General features: G+C 44.4%; 1 protein-coding gene across 7 annotated transcripts in view; it reads left to right on the forward strand.

The window, feature by feature from the left end:
• Plekhg1 (pleckstrin homology and RhoGEF domain containing G1) overlaps nt 1-19492 on the forward strand; it is a 213637-nt gene that overhangs the window by 76271 nt on the left and 117874 nt on the right. Inside the window, exon 1 of one of the 7 annotated variants that reach the window (XM_048419741.3) lies at nt 17808-17962. The exons of the other annotated variants lie outside the window; for them this stretch is intronic. Coding sequence (XP_048275698.3) covers nt 17845-17962 — 118 coding nt within the window. The 5' untranslated portion in view covers nt 17808-17844. Of the gene's footprint in view, nt 1-17807; nt 17963-19492 lie in introns of those variants that run through there. 7 annotated transcript variants of the gene reach the window in all.

Consider the following 19492-nt stretch of genomic DNA (forward strand, 5'->3'; position numbering starts at 1 on the left):
ACAACAAAAATTCCCAGCAAGCTATATAAATACCATGTAGCTTCCTGAACAAAATGTATTAAAAGGGTCAGTTGATGGAGTTGTGGTCATCTGAAATCAACCAATGCACTCAACCAATGTTGGAATGGTGCCCAGCAAAGGGAGTTTAAGAACAAGGGTAAATCTGCCCTTCTATCAAGCCATGATCACCATAAGCTAACACGGGTTTCCCTTCAAGGTGGAGGTAGGAAGATGAAGCTGGCCATAACAAGGCCAGCCTGTTATGTAGCCAGTTCAAGGCAAGAATGTGCTACATCAGACCCTGTCTAAATTTTTTATAAAAAAAAAAAGCAACCCAAACTGGAAGATATCATTCCTAACCTAGGATCATATAACTGCGAGTATGTTATAAGATTCTTTATATTCTCCATATAAGGAAATATACATATAATGTTTGTAATATGTACATATCCACGTACATGCGCAGACACCCATCACACTTACTGTTTAGTAGTGAGAAATAAAAAAAAAAAGGGTACTCTAGCTTCATTTATAAAGCATTGATTAAAAAAAAAAGACCCTGACCAAAAGCAACCTAAGGGAGAAAGGGTTCATTTTAGTTCACAACTCCGGCTCGCATTTTATGCCTTAGGGAGTCAGTCCCAGCAGCAAGCACACAGTCCAAGACACTCGTGACAAAGCACCCACAGCCAAGGGCAAAGATAGAGTGAATTCATTGCTCCCTGTTGTTGGTCATGCTCAGCTTGACTTTGCCACTCACACTGTTCAGGAGCACTTCCTAGGGAATGGTGTCACCCACAGGCAGCTGGCTCTTCCTACATGCAGTAATTAACCTCACAAAGCCTATCCACAGGCCAGTCATGAAGACCATCCCTCATTGAGACGCTTCTCAAGTGATTCGAGGTGGTGTCAAATGGACGATTAGAGCTAACTGTCACAGTGGGTTATTTAGAATCCACCAACTATCTCAGTTTGTAGTAAAGTTGAACTCCAAGCATTGAAGTCATATAGCATGAAAACCGGGCCTGATTGAACACACTCTGGGGATGGTTTATGTTACTGTTGGCTGTCTAACTCATAGGCTTTTCATATTCTCCAAGTATTTCAGGACTATGTGTTTCTAGAGACACATTTTTCAAAACAGAATTTCTGTACATGAAATTCTTTTGATTGATGATTGACAAGTGGTGATAGGTGGTGTCATGTTGTCCAAGTAGGATACTCTACGGGAGTTTGGGATAGAACAGGCTTCTGTGTACAGCATATAACCTGAGACCCTCATAGGCACATCCAAAGCCGTGTTTCCAAGGTGATTCTTAATCCAATCAAGTTGACAGTGAAAATGAAACCAGCATGACCAATTGTCTGTTTCTGTAGTAGAAAGAGATGTAAAAGGAAATTCTTAAAGACTGCGCGTACACAAGGATATCACAATGGAACTTTCCAGAGGAGGACAATAAAGACGGATGCTAAAGGTCTGATTTCTGTGTTTAAAGTGCATTTTTATGGGATATGAGATCTCCTATGCACGATGAACGCTCTGCATGGCCAGGAATTGCTGTGTCTTGGAGCCCATGATAGACTGGCCAACCCTCATTGTCGTCTGCATCTGTTAAAGACAGATGTGAAATATTGGCTGGTCTATTTGTATCTTTTTCAAACAAGGAGAAAAAAATGTGTGTGTGTGAAGGGTGGAAGTCAGAGAGGCAGACACATACACAGAGAAAGAGCCAGAAACACAAGACACACACACACACACACACACACACACACACTGAGAGAGAGAGAGAGAGAGAGAGAGAGAGAGAGAGAGAGAGAGAGAGAGAGACTTTCTTGAAGAACCCTTTTGTGAGTTTCTGGAGTGTCTCTATGTGCCTGCACATGTGTGATGTTTTGAGATCTTCTACAGGAACCTTTAATGGTCCTCTTGAGGAACTGTACCATATTCAGCCCAGTTTCTATTATTGGGAAGTCTGAGGCAATTGCTAAGCACTAAACTGTCCTTTGATCTGTAGAAACAGTGGTTTCCATGGAGCTGTGCTGGCTAATGACCAAGCTGGAGTTCAGCATCCCAGCAAGCTGGGTTCTGTGTTCCTAACCAGGCCTGTCCTGAAGTGTTTGCATAAAGACTTTAAAATCGTCATGTTTTGTATGTGAGTGCTGAAAATAAATTGATTATTTGGCAAAGCATTCAAAATTTTTCTCATTTATCTAAATGCTAACTTATTTCCAGGAAAAAAAAGTATTTTAATCTTTTGATGACACAGAATACACATTTTCCTAATATTCCTATTTTGTACAAAGTAACACAAAACAGACTTTGTCTTATTTGACCTTAATTGTAAATAAAAATGAAAGCCAAATTATTGTGACCAATATATTCCCTACATCTGGCAATACTCTTTTCTCAAAGCAATTGTTAATCCTGAGGTATTTTTAGACATTTTAAGCTGAGTCTTCTGCTCTGGGCTTCTTTCTCCCCGACCCCATTCTGCAGAACAGGCTTCCTAAGATGCCTGCCAGCCCCAGCCCCAGTGACTATGATGAACCCCACAAACCCGCACAGCCATGCTCTGGCTTCAGGAAGGGCAGATGGAGGTGCCCAACAACAGCCTGCCCTCTGACACAGGGCAAAGAAAGTCTGAAAAAAGTGATAAAGAAAATAACTGTCAATAAGTGGGCAATGTTTCTACTGTGCAGATTAAATAGGGGTCAAGAGAAAAGAAGGCGTTAGCCTCAGTGGATTGTAGCTGAAAGGCTTCGGTGATGACTTTCGCTTGGGCTATGGGGACAGTTAACCCCTTAGTTTACATGTAAAAAACAAACAAACAAACAAAAAACATGAAATACTCTCTGGGGCCAAATTTGTTGTCCTGGTATGGTCTTGCTGGGTATCCCAGGCTGACCTCGAACGTCTGACAGTCCTCCTACCTCAGCCTTTGACTCTTTCATGAGTCATCACATCTGGCTTCAAGTTAAATGCTTACCTATTTTCACCACCTTCCTTGATATCGAGGTCCAGTACTTACCTAGTCCTCTCAGCAGCAATCTTAGGAAGCCCGGAGACTCTCAGCCTGCAGTCACCCTCCTCCCCTTTGCTTGTCAAGTGGGTCTGGCTCTAACTAAGGTTGTGATCCTAAGATGTACTTCTGATTCCCTTTCAAATCATTTCTGGAATGACCGAAGGGTTTTTGCATTCAAGGGAAACATTGACATTATGTTTGCATCTGATCTCTTAAGATATTTAGTTTTGTTCATATATCTCATAGATTTTGATGGAAGAAATATACTGGTTTTTCATTTGTGTTTTTACACATATTTATGTGTCCCAAATAAATAAACAACAAGGAAGAAAAATCCATTTTCAAAAGTCAACAGTACTCTGGGGGCGGGGGTTCTAATAAAAAATTGATTTGAGTAGATTCTATTGTCATAGATTCTCACTTTTCTTTCACTGACTTCATAAGGAATGTGGTCCCTTAAATCATGCTTTTAAGACATGTAGGATAAAGTGCTGGGTTTGTAATAAAGAATAAAACCTCAGAGCAGCTGGGCGAACCATCCAGAAAGAGCAGCTATAAAACACCCAGCAGAACTACCTCCAGCTGTCCCTAACAGTGTGGGCACTCTCTGTGCCCAGAGCTGCTGACCTCAGACCTGTGAACGGCACCCTCTGGAGCTGTATCACCGTGTTAGCACTAGAACTAAGAGGGTTAAAATACACGTCTGTATGCCCATGTTCAAAAGTTCAGTGAAAATTTTGGATTCCCTATTCACCCTAAGTCACATAAGCACACAGAGCTCATGACCCTCCAGGCTGCGGGTATGAGATAGTGATCTATTTGACTGGGAGAACGGCACAGTGAAAACAGTTGCTCTTGCTATTTCTATTCTCCCCATCTACAGACCATGCCTCTGCAGGGGAAGGGCAGGGATAATGTGAAGGTAGGACCACAGTCGTGAATTGTGGCTGAATGATCAAGTTGGGAATCAAAATCAGACAAAGCCTTTATGTTCTCAGTCTGTCTTCCTCACGGGAGCACTGGTGAGGGACGGCTCCATCAGCCAGGTCCTGTGGTAGCTGCTAAGGACAAGTGAGTCACACAAAAATGTAACACCCCAGGGGCATAGAGTCTAGTAGAGCTAGAAGACGGTGGCTTTAAAGTCATACTAAGTGTGTGATTGACTGTTTTGCTGTGAAGAACACAGGGCGCTCTTAAGAGATTTGGGTTGGCAAAGGTTTGGAGATGGACCGTGGGACATCAGTGAAAGAGAGAATGAATGGGTGAAAACAGGCCAGAGAGCCATGGTGACTGAGTTGGGAAGAGAGAGGAATCTCTACTGACTGGCCTGGTGGGCCATGCTCAGGTGTTCCACTTTCATCTGAAAGGCAGAGGCTGTGCTTACAGACTTTAAGTAGGAGAGAAATGAGTCCAGGTCAGCTTTTTGTAGATCCATGGTAGCTATTGGGTGGTTATATATTGCCTCTTTATAGAAGTTTCATTGCATTCCTACTCAGGAGGTTTTTACTGGAATGTGAAAGAAAGATGCTTTAATTCACAGTGGGGAGGACAGATGGGCATGCGGAGGGGGCAGGGTATGTGGAGATCCAAGGTTGACACAAGGAGGTCTTTCTTCCGTCTCCTCTCCACTCTATTTTCTGAGACAAGGCCTCCACTCAACCCGAAGATCAGCGTTTTGGCTAAACTGACTGGCCAGCGAGCCCCGGGATTTCCCCGTCTCTGCCCATTAGTGGCAGAGGTACACGTGGCCACCTCCACGCTCACTTTATACCTGGCATTCTGAGGACCTGAACTCAGGTCCTCATGCTTGTGTAGCGAGCACTTTACACACTGAGCCATCTCCCTGGTCCAAGAAGTCCCTGTTTTCCAAATTGGATTAAGAAAGAAGAGCACCATGTATGGACAGAGGAAGATGGCAGTCACTAAAATAAGGAGTCTCTTCAGAGACGTCTCTTCCAGCATTCCCGCCGAGCAGTCCCTCAGCGTCTCTGCTTCTGCGCAAGTCAAACGAAGTATTTCAGCACTTTCTGCTGTACATCAACTCTGTCTGCTTATTTTCCCCCTCAAATTACATATTCTGGCAAGATTTGCACTTGTAAAGCATTTAATTATTGTGTTTGGCAGTCGTGGCTGGTTGCATTATGTAAACAAATGCCAACTTCAAACACTGAGGCTGATTTTTTTTTTCATAGTCTGCCAGAAAGCAAGACTATTTGATGTGCAGTTCGGATGCTCCGTTTCTGATTACGTAACATAGGTGTGGGAACAGGAATCTGGCTCGCCTCTAAGGTCCTAATGCCACAGAAAATTAGCCTTTAGCATTCCCAGTGGAAGTGTAAATCACACGCGCGCATGCGTGCACATACACACACATTCCAAAGACGCTCTCAATATATGCTCCATTTAACTGAAAGCCCCTTGTATCTTCAAACATTTGTTCAAGCACTGCAGTATTTTCAGATCTTCCATGTGGTTTCTGAACTCAGCAAGGTGGAGCTAACTCACCGCCATCTCTGGGAAAGATCCCCAAGGGTTCCCGCGAAGGTCCTGACAGACAGAGCTCATTGCCTTATAGATATCTGCAGTCAATGATCACTATCTAATGTGTAAATGTGATCAAACGTGCTTCTTGGCTCAGGAGACTCTAGAATAGTCTGTAGTCCTGCATAGAACTAATAAAGAACTATTATTGAGCAGGGTGCTTGCGCAATGAATCAGTAGGTAAAGTCCTTGTCACATGGTGTCTTGAATTCAAACTCTAAACCCATGTACAAAGCCAAGTGTGAGGCATACCTGTAATCCCAACACTAGACAGTAGAAGACGGTAGGACCCCTGAGGCTTGCTGGCCAGACAGTCTAGCCAAGTAGCAAGCTACAAAGTTGCTGTCTCAAAAAATGAGGTGGAAATGGCAAGCAACAGAAGAAGACAGCTGACGTCAGTCACTGGCTGCCACACCTGCACGTGCACCTACACACATGTGCTTTCACACAGTCGCACATACACAAAAAGAACTCGTGTTTTCTCCACTCCATTGATTTAAAAAAGTATTCATCCCACTCCTTCCCTCCTCCCTAGAGTATTAGGAAGTGATTTAGGAAAGAGTAGAAGCCTACTGTGTTTCACCCTTTCAGCTCCTCCATATATCTTCCTGGAGTCCAGCGTCAGACTCCTCATTCATGGAGCTGATCCTGAGACTGAACAAATGTCTGAATCATCAGAGGAAGGTCAATTTACAGTTCAGATGCCATGCTTACTTATGGAAGTAAGAACTTGTATGACCTGGGTTAGGGAGAAAAAAAAAATAACAGGAGTTGAAAAGGGGTTTTAGGGTAACCCTGATATTACCAGAAAGTTAAGGTAGGCAGATCTTCTCATCTCTTGAGGGGTCTGAATAATTGTTGTTTTATTCTAATAGTGATGACAGAATAAATGAGCTCAGAGTCCGACCTTGCTCCCCTCTGAATTTTGCAAAACCAGCCGATTCCAGAGAAGGGGATGTGGATTCAGGCCTTTATATGAGAATGGCGTAGCTGCCAGGATGGAGCAGCACCAGTCAGTTAGGTTCCAATGCTTGCTGTCTGTGGCTGTAGATGGCTAGGTAAGGAGCTGCCTGGTCTTCACTTTTATTTCCAGTTGCAAAGTTAGGCTATACCTCAGACACTTCCTCCAGAATGTGCATACAACTTGGAAATGGTTTGCTGCTTGAAAACCCTGTGGTGAACTCAAAACTTAACATGTGAATTGACATAGTAGAGCATGTGAGAACTATGTAGTAACTGCAGGTGGCACGCTGGGCACTCAACATGTTAGCCAGTAAGGGAGGGAAGCTCTCTGTATGAACCTAACTTGGCAGTTTCTCCTCTCCCACCCGATAGCAACAGCTCCTTGGTGAGGTTTTCCCATCTGCCTTCCCTGCTTCCTTCCCCCACTCCTGGTACCATTTATTAATCCACAGTGGGTGAAGCTGGAGGCTACAGAAACTTCCCTAAGGTGGCACACGCATGAGCAGCAGAACCAGGACTGTGTGCAGCATCAACAGGGTGGCATGGGTGGGTTTGGTGGGAGGCACTGTGCCTTCAATCTCACCTTTCGATTTTTCTTATTCACAAAATTACAGGGAGTCTTTGTTGTCGGGGTTACTGTCCTGCCTGGTTCCTGCAATCATTAAGTCCCAAAGAAATCACACAGAGGTCAACATTAATCATAAACTGATTGGTCCATTACCTCAGGCTTCTTATTAACTCTTATAACTTATATTAGCCCATTATTCTTGTCTATGCTAGACACATGGCTCAGTACCTTTTTCAGTGGGGCAGTCACATCTTGCTTCTTCTGCAGCTGGTCAGGACTGCAGAAGGAACTTCCTTCTTCACAGAATTCTTCTGTTCTCTTTGACCGGCCTCTACTTCCTGTCTGGTTGTCCCTCCCATACTTCCTGCGTGGTTACTGGCCAATCAGCATTTACTTAAAATATAATTGACAGAATACAGACATTTTCCCACACCAAGTCTTGACTCTTTCCCACCTCTTCATAGGATATTTTTACATTGATCTCTTGTCTCTAGAGAGAAAACTTTATTTTCTTAGTGGAAAGTTAAGCACTAAGAATTATTTAAAATAAATAAGTTGTAACACCAGATATAATATAAAAGAAAAGCTATCTAAGGTTGAGACTGCATGTCCCAGGTTGGAGGCCTGTATGTGTGTTCCACAATATCTGGTGCATCCCCCTGTGTAGAAAGTAGAGATAATCAAAGAGGGGATTCTAAATCCTGAATTGTGATTTTTGCACAGTTTCTTTTCTACTTAAGCTGGAACAAAATTGTTTAGCATGTTTAACACCTTGATAGAACACCAGAATGATGTCTTCTTTTGTTATTTTATTAGTAGCAATGGCTACAATCAGAAAAAAAAATGCCTACATTCCCCTTGTTCTGGTTGCAAAAGCTTGAGCAGGTTTGGGGACTGGTGTATTTGAGAGCCACAATAGAAAAGGAAGAAGAGGCGGGTGTGGACCATTGGAGATCATAGTGAAGTCCTGGTAAGAATTTTCCCCTGTCTGGAATTATCTAACTTTTGTTCACTAGAACACTACTATCCAACTGTTCATTAATTAAAATGTCCAGTAGCAATTATTTTAAACAGGAGTAAAGGGAGATGCCTATAAGGGCTTTTAACTTATCCCTGTCCTGAAATGGTGCCTGAAATAAGGTTCATATGAGCACTCCCTGCTGCAATAAGACAAAAATGAAGCCCACCAACAAAAAAAAGAAAAAGAAAAAGAAAAAGTAAGTAAGGGTTCCCATTCTTTGCTGATCAATGTTTTTAAACCACTCCCAATGGAACTTGAATTCTCCAGTGTCTAAATAAACTTCAGTAATTCCATAAAGCAAGGAAAAAGAGACCGGCTCCTCATGCCTTAAATAATCCTCCACAAGTAAACAGAAGTTACTTCCTAACAGACCCATGTTAGCTTCAGATGCTCTGGCAAACAGGGCTTTTTATATTAGGTCCCGCCTGAATTACCCATCTTGACCCAATCTAACTGATGTAAGTGGTAGGAATTAATTTTGTGCAGGCAAGGAGAAAGGCTAACCCCAGTCAATCAGCGCCTTGTAATTAATTCACATAGTCTTTAAAGAAAAAGAGAAAAGTTGGCACATTCTCTGGCTTATAGTTCTCTACCAGCCTTCCACAGAGTTCCTGGTTTTTATAGAGTTCAAATTTCAGGGTAGAATTACAATTAACAAAGGTTTGGCCAGAGCAGATGGCTCTCTCCAGCTGCCAGATATTGAGGTCTTGTTTGAAATCTGCTGTAACTATGAGAGCCAAAGGAGAATTTGAATCAAAGATAAACATTTTCAGATGCCTTTCAAATGTGGCTGAGCAGGTGGGTTTTACCATTTGGGGACATCATTGTTGTCTTTGAAACCCTAAGTCACTGAGCCCCATTGAACTGTAAACCAATAATAAGTCTTAACTCACTACCTTTCATTATTGAGAAAATAAATAATAAACCTCTGGGGGGGAGGACAAAAATATTAAGGAATAGTTTCTTTCAAAATCAATGTCAAATAAATTCTTACTAAATTTTATATATTAGTGAAGATGACATGATATTACATAGTTTTTTCCTTTGTTCTAGCAAAGAAAATGAATTAAAATAATTTTCTAATATTTTAGGGGTTGGCTGTGAGATAGCTTCATTCATGGCCTTTATTTCTAAATGTCTGTGTCTTTTTAAAGATTTGTATTTACTGCTATATATGTTGGGAGCAGGGTGTGAGGGCCTGCATATAAGCTTGTGTACCATGTGCATGCATGTGTGTGTACAATGCGGATGCATGTGGGTATACCATATGCATGTAGGTGCCCACAGAGCTCAGAAGTAGGCATTTGATACCCTGGAACTGCAGTTATAGACAGGATGAATCATCTAATATAGATGCTAAGAACCAAATCTGGTTCTTCTTCAAGACTAGCAAATGTTCTTAACCACTTAACCTCTCCATCCCCATTATATCCTCAACAAGATGAAAATTAAACAATTCTTTTATGTTTTCACCTATGTTTTGATCTTATAATGAATCTAAAGGCACAGTTAGACTTCACAAGCTTTATGGCTGTGTCTATCAATGCAGCATTTCTAGGGATAGAGAAGACGTAAATGCTTAATCCATGTTAGAGGTAAGTGTGGGCATCTCACATCCCACCCCAGCTCTCTCTTTGAAGAATCTGTACAATAAGGAAACATCATAAAACAAATCCTGTTTTTCCATGGGAATGATTCAACATTTGTGGGTTTTCTTTATCAGAACTTAGTATCTAAAAAACAATAGCTTTTTTTAAATTACAACACTGATAATAAAAATATCTTATTCAGTAATTATACTGACGTCTCCAGAGCATAATGGTTGTTCATTCATTCAATTCAATTCATTCATTCGTTTATTCCACAAATTTTCATTGAATAGGTATTAAGTTCCAGGTCCTGATCCATATGCTGGGAAGTTAAGGTGGCTAAAAATGTATTCTCACTGTGGGGGCTTAGTGGGGGAAATGACTGGGAACCAAATAGTGATTGTAAATTGTAAATACCAGGAAGAAAAAAATGCAGGTATTGTTCTGAGCAGGTGACGTCAGAGCCAATTCTGACAGCTTAGCAGCAGCTGAAGTAGGTACCTCAAAGTGATGTGGAGTGACCAAGAGCCCTAGGAAATTCTTGAGAAGACTAATGGGCCTGGAAGAAACTTGGATCAAATCTGGGAAGGCTAACAAGGAGGAATGGGTTGAGACACACTAAAGGTCTTGGTCATTATCCTAGAATAAATGAGAAGGCAGGGAAGAGTGTCCAGGGTGGGGTGACATCAGCTTTGCAATTTGGAAAGATGGTGGCGCAATAGTCTGTCCCATCCAGGAGGCAGTTACTAGGCCATTCTTCTAGTACAGACATGAGATAGCCTCGGAGAGACTAAGGGATGGCTTTGTAAGACAGAATTGACAAGTGGAAAGCTTGGGTGGAGGTGGTAATGATTTGACTGTCTGGAGTGAAGAAGAAAAAGTAAGGTGGCTGGTGCTTCGGGCAAGCAGAGACCCCATGGTGGTGCCATTCGCTGGCTGGGGACTGAGGATGGGCTCTGAGGATGACTGTATTTCATTCCGAACATAGTGGATCTTCGTTTCCTGTGAAATCTCAAAACTGGCATATGGAGCAGTCACTTGGATATCCCGGCCTTTGTGCTCAGACACTTAAGCCGACACTATCTGAGTCATGAGTTCCGGCTGCTTCTGCAAGAGAGACTGAGAAAGAATGTCGGTGGAGGTAGGAGGAGAGCCAGGTTACAGGGACACTGCTCCGAGAAGAAAGCTGTGGCCAAACATGTTAGACACTGCCAAGGAGTGACATGAGAAAGAGACTAATAAATACCAACTGGGTTAGGCAGTGACATCCACAGAGAGCTGTTGCGGCGGGAAAGCCAGAATGGATGGAACTGGAAAGAGAAGCGCTAACACCTGGGAGAGGATGCACAGAGTCAAGGGGAGGTAGGGATAGATGGAAAAGTTTGGTTTGATGGGCACATTTTCCCACTATTTAGGCTGTAGGAGAGGAGACACCGTGAGAGCAAATGAAGAATGCTTATCTGTGAGAGAATCTAAATCCTAGATGAACGCGCAAGTGGCATTCCCTTCCCCCCAGATTGGTTGATGTGAGTGAAAACTGTGTGTGTGTTCCTGCCTCATGTGTTTTTCACCTCTGTGTGACCTCTCAACATTGAGGACCAGACTGTGTGTTGCGCCTGTAGGAGACAGGGTAATGTTCAGGCAGATGTTGCACTGCACCTACGTCAGGAACAGTTCAGCCCAAGCTGTGCCTCACGCTGACAGACAAGGCATAACTAAGCCTCATCCTTTCCATTTCTCTCTAAAAAAGAGAAAGATGCTGTTTTCTTCCCCACTCTACACGCTGAGAACTCCAAAGACCAAGAGCCGCACGTCTTGTTCAGAAAACAGGATTACTCCCTAGACCCTGGAGCAGTTAGGGATATGGCTGTCACTGCTACGTACAGTCCTGTGCTCATAAAACCATTGCCAAGTCTAGAGCAGAACTTCATCGAGAGAACCCAGCAAGCCAGGCAGATGTGTGATCCCATCGTGCAGGGAAAACCACACCTGGGGGTGCACAGCGGGAATCTTGCCTTCGGGCCTCCTCAGTTTCTTCCTGGCCTTGAACACAGAATGGACTCTAGAGCCATTCAGACACAGCTCCATAGGCCAGGCATTAATCCTGTAAAGCCACAAGTTCGCTGTAGAATGGGCAGAGCTTGCTGCCGCCCTGCCACACCGCCCATCACTGTCTGTAGAGCCCACTGGCCTCAAGACTCCCTTGCATACAGTTAATGCTTTCTTTCAGCACACCTGCTCCCCAAATCCCACAGCAGTATAGATCAGGGGCCACTCAAAACCACCTGCCTGGTAGAGTCACCTATATATCCTTAATTAGGCCATAATGCCCTTGTGAAACCACCAGCCATGTGCTTACAGGGCAAGGACTGAGCCCTGCTTGAGAGAACCTTGCATGCCATGCAAGATGTTGGAGAAAGAGCCACTCATTCATGTCAATGTGATCGTAAGCTGAATCCTCTATCAATATAAACACTGCACCAACGCTGCTCATAACCACAATAGAAGCCAGCTGCTAGAATAGAAAAGCTCGCTGTAACATTCAGCCATTCAGTATAGACTAGCAAGGTAGAAACAAATGGTCTGTGTTTACTAGGCAGCGTCAGCCAGGACCGTCCATGTTCAGGAGTTATTATGTTCCTCAAAATAACATGTCCAGAAGCCAATTTGTCAGATGCCTAGTGTCAAAGCATCAGAGACCGTTTGGTCTAATCGGGTTGTGAACCTATTAGAGAACTGGAAAGGCAGAATCAAGACAGGCAGAAATCAAGCTCTCACTGTTAGCTTTGGAGGTCGTGTCTTGTGACAGGTGTCAACATACCTTTTCGTGTGTAGACTGAGCTGCGGTGAGCCCCTCCACACAGAAGCAAAACATTAGACATTAAAGATAGCTCTCTGGAAATGAAGTACTTTCCCCTTTGACACACGCTTGTCCAACTCTTGATTAAGGCCTTCAAGAGATGTGTGTGGGAGAGGAGGGGTTAAATAGAGACCAGCAGAGGCTGGAGATGTGGCTCAGTGATTAAGAGCACTGACTGCTCTTCCGGACGACCTGGGTTCTGTTCCCAGCACTCATGGGGTGGCTCACAATCATCTGTAATTCCAGTTCCAGGGGCTCTTCTGGTCTCCTTAAGTACCAGGCGGGGAAAAGGTGCACAGATAGACACGCAGGCAAAACACCCATAACACATAAATAATAAGATAATTTTTAAAAAGTAGAGACGAGGAACTCACGCAGTCCAGGTTCAAGGAAAATCAAATAAAACACCAGTAATGGTCTAGTCTCTGTGAGCCCCTGTGGACGTAGGTTAGTTGATTCCGTTGGCCTTGCTCTTGTGGTGAATCTAGATGATGAATGTCGCACCACGTCTACTTCAGGAACAGTTAGACCCTTAGAGACAAAAAGCGATTAAACTTCATCCTTTTCATTTCTCTCTTTTAAAAAAATGCTGTTTTCTTCCATACTCTTCATGTCGAGAACTCCACAGGCCAGTAACTGCACATCTTGTTTAGAAAACAGAATTATTTCCTAGACCATGGAGCCGTAAGCAACACACAGCTATCACCGCTACATGTAATCCTTTGCTCAGAAACCATTGGCAAGTCCAGAGCAGAACTTCATTGACAGAGGTCAGCAAGCCAGATGGCTCCTATCATCCTCCCTCTCCTTCTTTTACAGGATGCCTGAGCTCCTCCTAATGTTTGGCTGGGGGTCTCTGCATCTGTTTCCATCAGTTGCTGGATGAAGTCTCTCTGATGACCATTGGGTTAGGCTCCAATCTATGAGTCTAGCACAGTATTATTAGGAATCATTCCATTGACTTCTTTTTCCTTTCTCCAGTCGTGCTTGGTTCTATTCTGGGTCTCTGGTCCTCCAGGCAGTATCAGAAGTAGGCTGCTTGCATGGAACTGACCTAGGCCTTCTGAATATATGTTACAGTTGTGTAGCTTGGTCTTCTTGTAGGACCAATAGTGGGAGCAGGGGCTATCTCTGACTCTTTCACCTGTGTTTAGGACCCTACGCCTCCTACCGGGATACTTCATTCAGCCTTAATACAAGGGAAGTACCTAGTCTTAATGCAAGTGGCTATACCATGTTTGACTGATATTCATGGGAGACCTGCCCTTTTCTGGAGAGAGTAGGAGTGGGAGAGGGAGCAGAAGGAATGTAGGGGGAGGTACTGGGAGGGAAAGAGGAAGAAGAAACTGCAATGGGGTGTAAAAAAAATAATTTTAAAATGAATTAATTAATTTTTAAAAATCAGTACTAGACTGGAGAGATGAGTGTTTTTCCAAAGGACCCAGTTTCAATTCCCAGCACCCACGTGGTGGCTCATAGCTCTCTGTAGGTCCTGTCCAAGGGATCTCATGTCCTCTTCTGATCACACCAGGCGCTGCACACATGTGGAGCACAAACACACATGCAGGCAAAGCACCCATTCTCATAAAAATAAATAATTTTTAAAAGTCAGTACTGAGGGAGAAATATACCCCCACACAGTCCTACCCTCACTCCAGCAACCTCTCCTGGAAATAACAGGAGGAGATCAAATATTTGCTGGAGACGGCAAGCCGACTTAATTCCAGCAGCTTAGTGTGCATTTTCACGGTGACAGTCATTCAGGGGGAGCAGGCCTCTCTTCAATCAGCATTTGCCAAGTGTCCCCTGGTGCCCAGAGTCACATTAAGTCCTAAGCGATTTCCAAGAGGCACATGGCCTGATTCAGCTCTTGTCCCCTGCAGAGGGTGGGCAGTACTTGCATTTATAAAATATGAAAGCGTGTGACTAGCTCGTCGTCACCGTAAGAAGTCACAAGCAAATGCCTGTGAACCACTGTGTAAGAGACACTGAATTTCCAGCCACCTTCAGAGTGATTATTTTTGTTTTCTAGTAACCATGTCTAGAGAAACAACACACACACACACACACACACACACTCACGCACGCACGCACACACGCACGCATGACGCATGCGCATGCCTTTTGCAAGGGGCGGCGGGAGTCTTGGTAAAAGAAGACAGATCTTGGGGGAGAATGATCTCACGTCCTTGCCCTATATCTTGGCGGAAGAACACAGCTCTCCTGCACTGTGACCTGTTGGAGGAAGGGCCTTTGTATGGACTGGGAAGGGTGGAGCTGACCTCACAGGCAGGACATTACTCTACTTCCTTTTCCTGTCCCCGTTTCTCACAGTCGTCATGGCCATTGCTCAGCTTCCTGCCGGGAAAACTGTGCATAGTGAGTGTCCATCTGCTGCCACCAGCAAGTGGAGGACAGCATAGTGCTAAGGGCTGCTGTGTAATCCGAGCTGAGTTTACCCGTGGGACCTTTCTCAGTAGAGTTGAGAGTAGCTCTCTGGGTGGGGTTGGAAGAGGCAGGACACTTGAGAAATTGTGTTCTGGGTCAAAACATCACAGGTAAGAGAATCAACCATGAGAATTATGAAGGGATGTGGAATTGATCAAAGACAAGTAACGCTAACAGATAGCACGTGCCACCAGGGTGGTCCCTGAGGTGGAAGCAAGCGAGGTTCATGGAGAGATAAAAGGATGTGTGGAGAGACAAGAACTGTGTCTTGTTTCACACAATGCTGGACAAAACAATGGTAAAGACTTTGTGCCCTGACTTCTTGAAGCAATTATGACCCTCCTGGCACATGTCAAACCGTGACCAGAAGGAGCCTTTCAGGGAAAGTCCTGAGCAGCCAGCGAGGTGTTTCTGAGGCCCACTGGGGCCGTGGAAGAGCCACTGATTGAGACAGATGTAACAACAGCTAAGTGGGGGGAGTTCTGTGATTGGACGCCTCGGGAAGATGAGAGCGCAGGGAGGATGGGGACGTTGAGTGGGGGTTAGAGAATTGTATTTGCCGCATCCTCTGTCCTCTCTTGCCTCCTTCCTCACGCACGACCCTGTCCCCTCTGGTGGCTGTCTGCAGTGGCTCTGCAGGGACGTGAATGTCTGAATTTGGGCAGTTTGCAGCGCATTCAAAATGGCCTTAACCAAAAGCCCAATGCTTCCTATGCCCTTTGGGGATGGACTTTCAGTGATATAGCGGCAGTTGTGATTAGAGAAGAGGTTCGAAGGAGGCGTTGGTAGTGCCTTGTGGGCTTACTACCTAATCCCTTGCTTTTGGTAATGCTGTTGTCTCTTGCACATCACCCTAAGGAAGGCAAAGGTGACTTCCGCATGTGTGGACAGAAGCTCCTCCATAATGCTAATCACTCCTAACCTAGCCTATTTCACCCCTGAAAGTTGAATACAGGGTTACAAAGAGAAACATCACCAGGTAATTCACAGCCATGTTTCTGCCTCCTTACTTGGTCCCCTGATGAGACTCTGGACCACACCTCAGGGCCTCTGTTGGTGCCCATCCTGGCTCTATGTCATCCTTCTCCAGAGTCACCCCACTTAAGCAGGGAGTAGCCCCATCGGAAGGCAGGTTCAGCCTGTCTTTGTGAGTCTGGGTGTGGTAGGAAACAGCTCCTCAAGGCCTTGGTGCCCTTTTCCCTATAAGTTATAGCTCTGTCTCCGAAACTCCCCAAATCAGCGCATCCCTCTGTGGCCAGAGCTGCTCATGGACAAGGGAAAATGGAAACACCATTCCATAAAAGAATGGAGATGTCCCCCTACCACAAGAGGACCAGGACCTGGACTTCCTATCATATACCCCTTTCCACCCCTATGTGGGACTGGTCTAACCCTGAGGTGTGGTGTGAATGAACTCCAGAGCTTCTTTGTTTCATGCTACTGAAATTTTAAATATCTGAATCACCACCCTTCATGTCTACTGTCCTTCTCTGCAAATGATACCAACATTTTCTTAAATTTGGGGAGGATCATACAGAAATGGCAAAGCAAAAATTAATGTGTGTTAGTGATTCTGTTAAAAAAAATAGGGCAATATTGTGTGAGTGTCGAAATAGTAGGGAATTGTCAACCAGATGTGTGTGTGTATGTGTGTGTGTGTGTGTGTGTGTGTGTGTGTGTGTAAACTGCATATGTAAAGTGTGTGTCCTTAAAATACTGATACGTGGTTGTGGAAACTATAGCCTTTTCTTAAAAAAAAAAAAATCTGTGATCCAGTTCAAGAGATTTGTGTAATTTATCTTCTGAGGAAGCAATCTTAAGTTTATTTAGATTACCAAGCTGTATCTTGTGAAAAGAGAAGATGTGAAATTATATCCATGGAGCATTCTAGTAACTAATCATAAAAGTCACAGTGACAGTAACTATCAATATCTCTGTGCTGCCTGCTTTTAATCCAGTCTTGGTCTTTCCCACCTAGGCTGAATAGATATAGGACTCAAGGGTACTCAAGGGATTCCCAAGCTTTCTGGAACTACTTATCTGGTCCCTTCCTCCCCAGATTTATTTAGTGCCATTTTTTTTTTCTTCTCTCACCTGTGTGTACCTAGTATGTTGACCAGTAGGGGGCACCTTGAGCAGCGTGCACTATTAGGGTAGCCTCTTCCGTACTCCCAGAGGCCACTCTAGCTTGCTCATAAAGTGAGATAATTAGACCATGGCAAACAGCTCGTTTTTGAAAACGCTTTGAGAATACACATGGCTGTGAACTACTAAACCTTGTAACCTCTCCATCCCCACAAACTGATGTAATATAATGCTTAAAGTAAACACTCAGATTGTGAACCAGTTCTGTTGCGGTAGGAGCATGGTCCCCAGAGAAAGGGTTAACCGCAATTGCTTCCGGTGTGGTAGAGAAAGGTACGCTCAGGCAAACTGGTACAAACTCCACCTAACCTCTCACACAACCATTTTTCAATGTTGAAATTTGTTTTTAGAAAAAAAAAAATCAAAAGCAGCAATCCCGTACCTAACCCATAGATTGACACCTGTCTGAATCGACTCTTCGCGTCCTCGCTTGCCTCTGTTCCTGTCTCTCATCCGTAGTTTCTACTGCTGTCTAATTTTTCTTGCCTCGTCTCCCATACTTTCCCCGGGCCTCCTGAGGGAGGTCTCGTGACACAGGCAAGAGAGGATGTGGGTGGAGGACGAGGTGGGAGGAACTGCCCATGCCTGTCTCCCATGGGTGGAGCACCTTCCAGGAGGACGTGATCCTCCTGCCGGCCGGCGGCAGCCTACCAGGCTGTCCTCCACCCGAGCAAGACCACAGGAGCATGCTCTCCACCACCATGGTGGGCACGCTGGTCAGAGGGTGGAGGAATCGGAGCTCCCCTCGAAGAGCCGAATCAAAACTCCCTACCCCACAGAGGCAAGGTGGAATTCGGATTCAGGGTATGTTGTTAATGCTTTGATGTGGCTGGATAACTTTTTTAAAAGGACACGGGGAGATGCTCACAAACTTGCTTGCTCACAAGCAGCAGATCTAGAGTCTGTTTTTTCTTAGCTTATATAAATCTGGCTGACTTGCTTGCGGGGTGATGTATTTCTTTTCCTCATCAAAGACTGAGGAGCCTTCAGAGGACACAAAGCAAAACTATTTATTCCTGTACCCCTTCCCTTCAAAAGCTTCTGTTTGAAAGTGGAACCTTGTTCAGAGGTTTGCACATGGAGAGAGAAGAGGGACGGAGCTGGCTCCCAGCAGCTTTTAGCCTAAATTCTATGACTTTGTTACTTCTCATATGGGAAATTGGCAAAGTACTTAACTCCTGGTTTCCCACTAATTACTTTTTAATATTTAAATTATTTTTATTTCATTTCTATTGTTCTGAGACAGCAACAGGATGGCTGACAGAGACGTGGGCCTCATGTTCACCTGGTTCAAAAGTTCTTGTCCTTTCTGAAGTAAACTTTCAGCTGGCAGGGGGGGAGGACGCCTTTGGAAATACCTGACCTCATTCTCTTCTGTCTAAACCTTGAACTTCTAGAGATGCTTACTTAGAACTGTTTGGTCTTGCTGGCTGACCTATGGAGAGACTTGGAGCCAGCTGGGGAAGCGAGTTGGCACCCAGCAGTAACAAGCTCCCAGGAGCTGGCTGGCTGCCCCTCAAAGGGCTTCTCTCTGACCCTGAGTCCCCAAACTTCCTAAGCAGTAAATGGAATTGTTCTTTCATCCCAGCACATGTTGAAAGCAAGGGACTTCCAGCTGTTTCTTCCTAGGCACCGTACACTCTTGATCTACATAGCTCACCTACTTATTTGGTTTTAATATAGGGTCCCTTGAATTTGTTAGCTAGCCCAGGCTTACCTCAAATTCAAGACCTTTGTCTCAACCCCACTGTCCCTCATCTCCCTGCCCTAGGATTACGAGTGTGGTCCATCAGATGCTATTTAACTATCAGTTTGAAGAGGTGTAAAAAGTGTTGTCATTTGTAGAATTGTGGCTTTTTCCCATGTTCTTCAGGCTAACTATATGCAGGAAGATTCAAGCCAGGGCTTGGAATGTAGCTCAGCTGGCAGAGTCCTTGCCTAGCACACAACAAGCCATGGGTTCAGTCCCCTGTACCACATAAGTCAGGCACAGTGGTGCATGCCTGCAATCCTTGTCCTCGGAAACTGGGACAGTTCATCTTCAGGTAATTGGATGCCAGTCTGGAGCACACAAGACTCTGTCTCAAAAAAGAAGAAGGAGGAGGAGGAGGAGGAGGAGGAGGAGGAGGAGGAGGAGGAGGAGGAGGAGGAAGAAGAAGAAGAAGAAGAAGAAGAAGAAGAAGAAGAAGAAGAAGAAGAAGAAGAAGAAGAAGAAGAAGGAAAGAAAGAAAGAAGAGAGAGAGAGAGGGAGAGAGAGAGAATCAAACTAAGAAACTTTTTAAAATAGTCTAAGTATATTTATTGTAGGAGGGAAAATAATTGATTGTTTTATCC

Source organism: Myodes glareolus, chromosome 1 (genome assembly GCF_982192425.1).
Source record: "Myodes glareolus chromosome 1, mMyoGla1.1, whole genome shotgun sequence".
NCBI lineage: Eukaryota > Metazoa > Chordata > Mammalia > Rodentia > Cricetidae > Myodes > Myodes glareolus.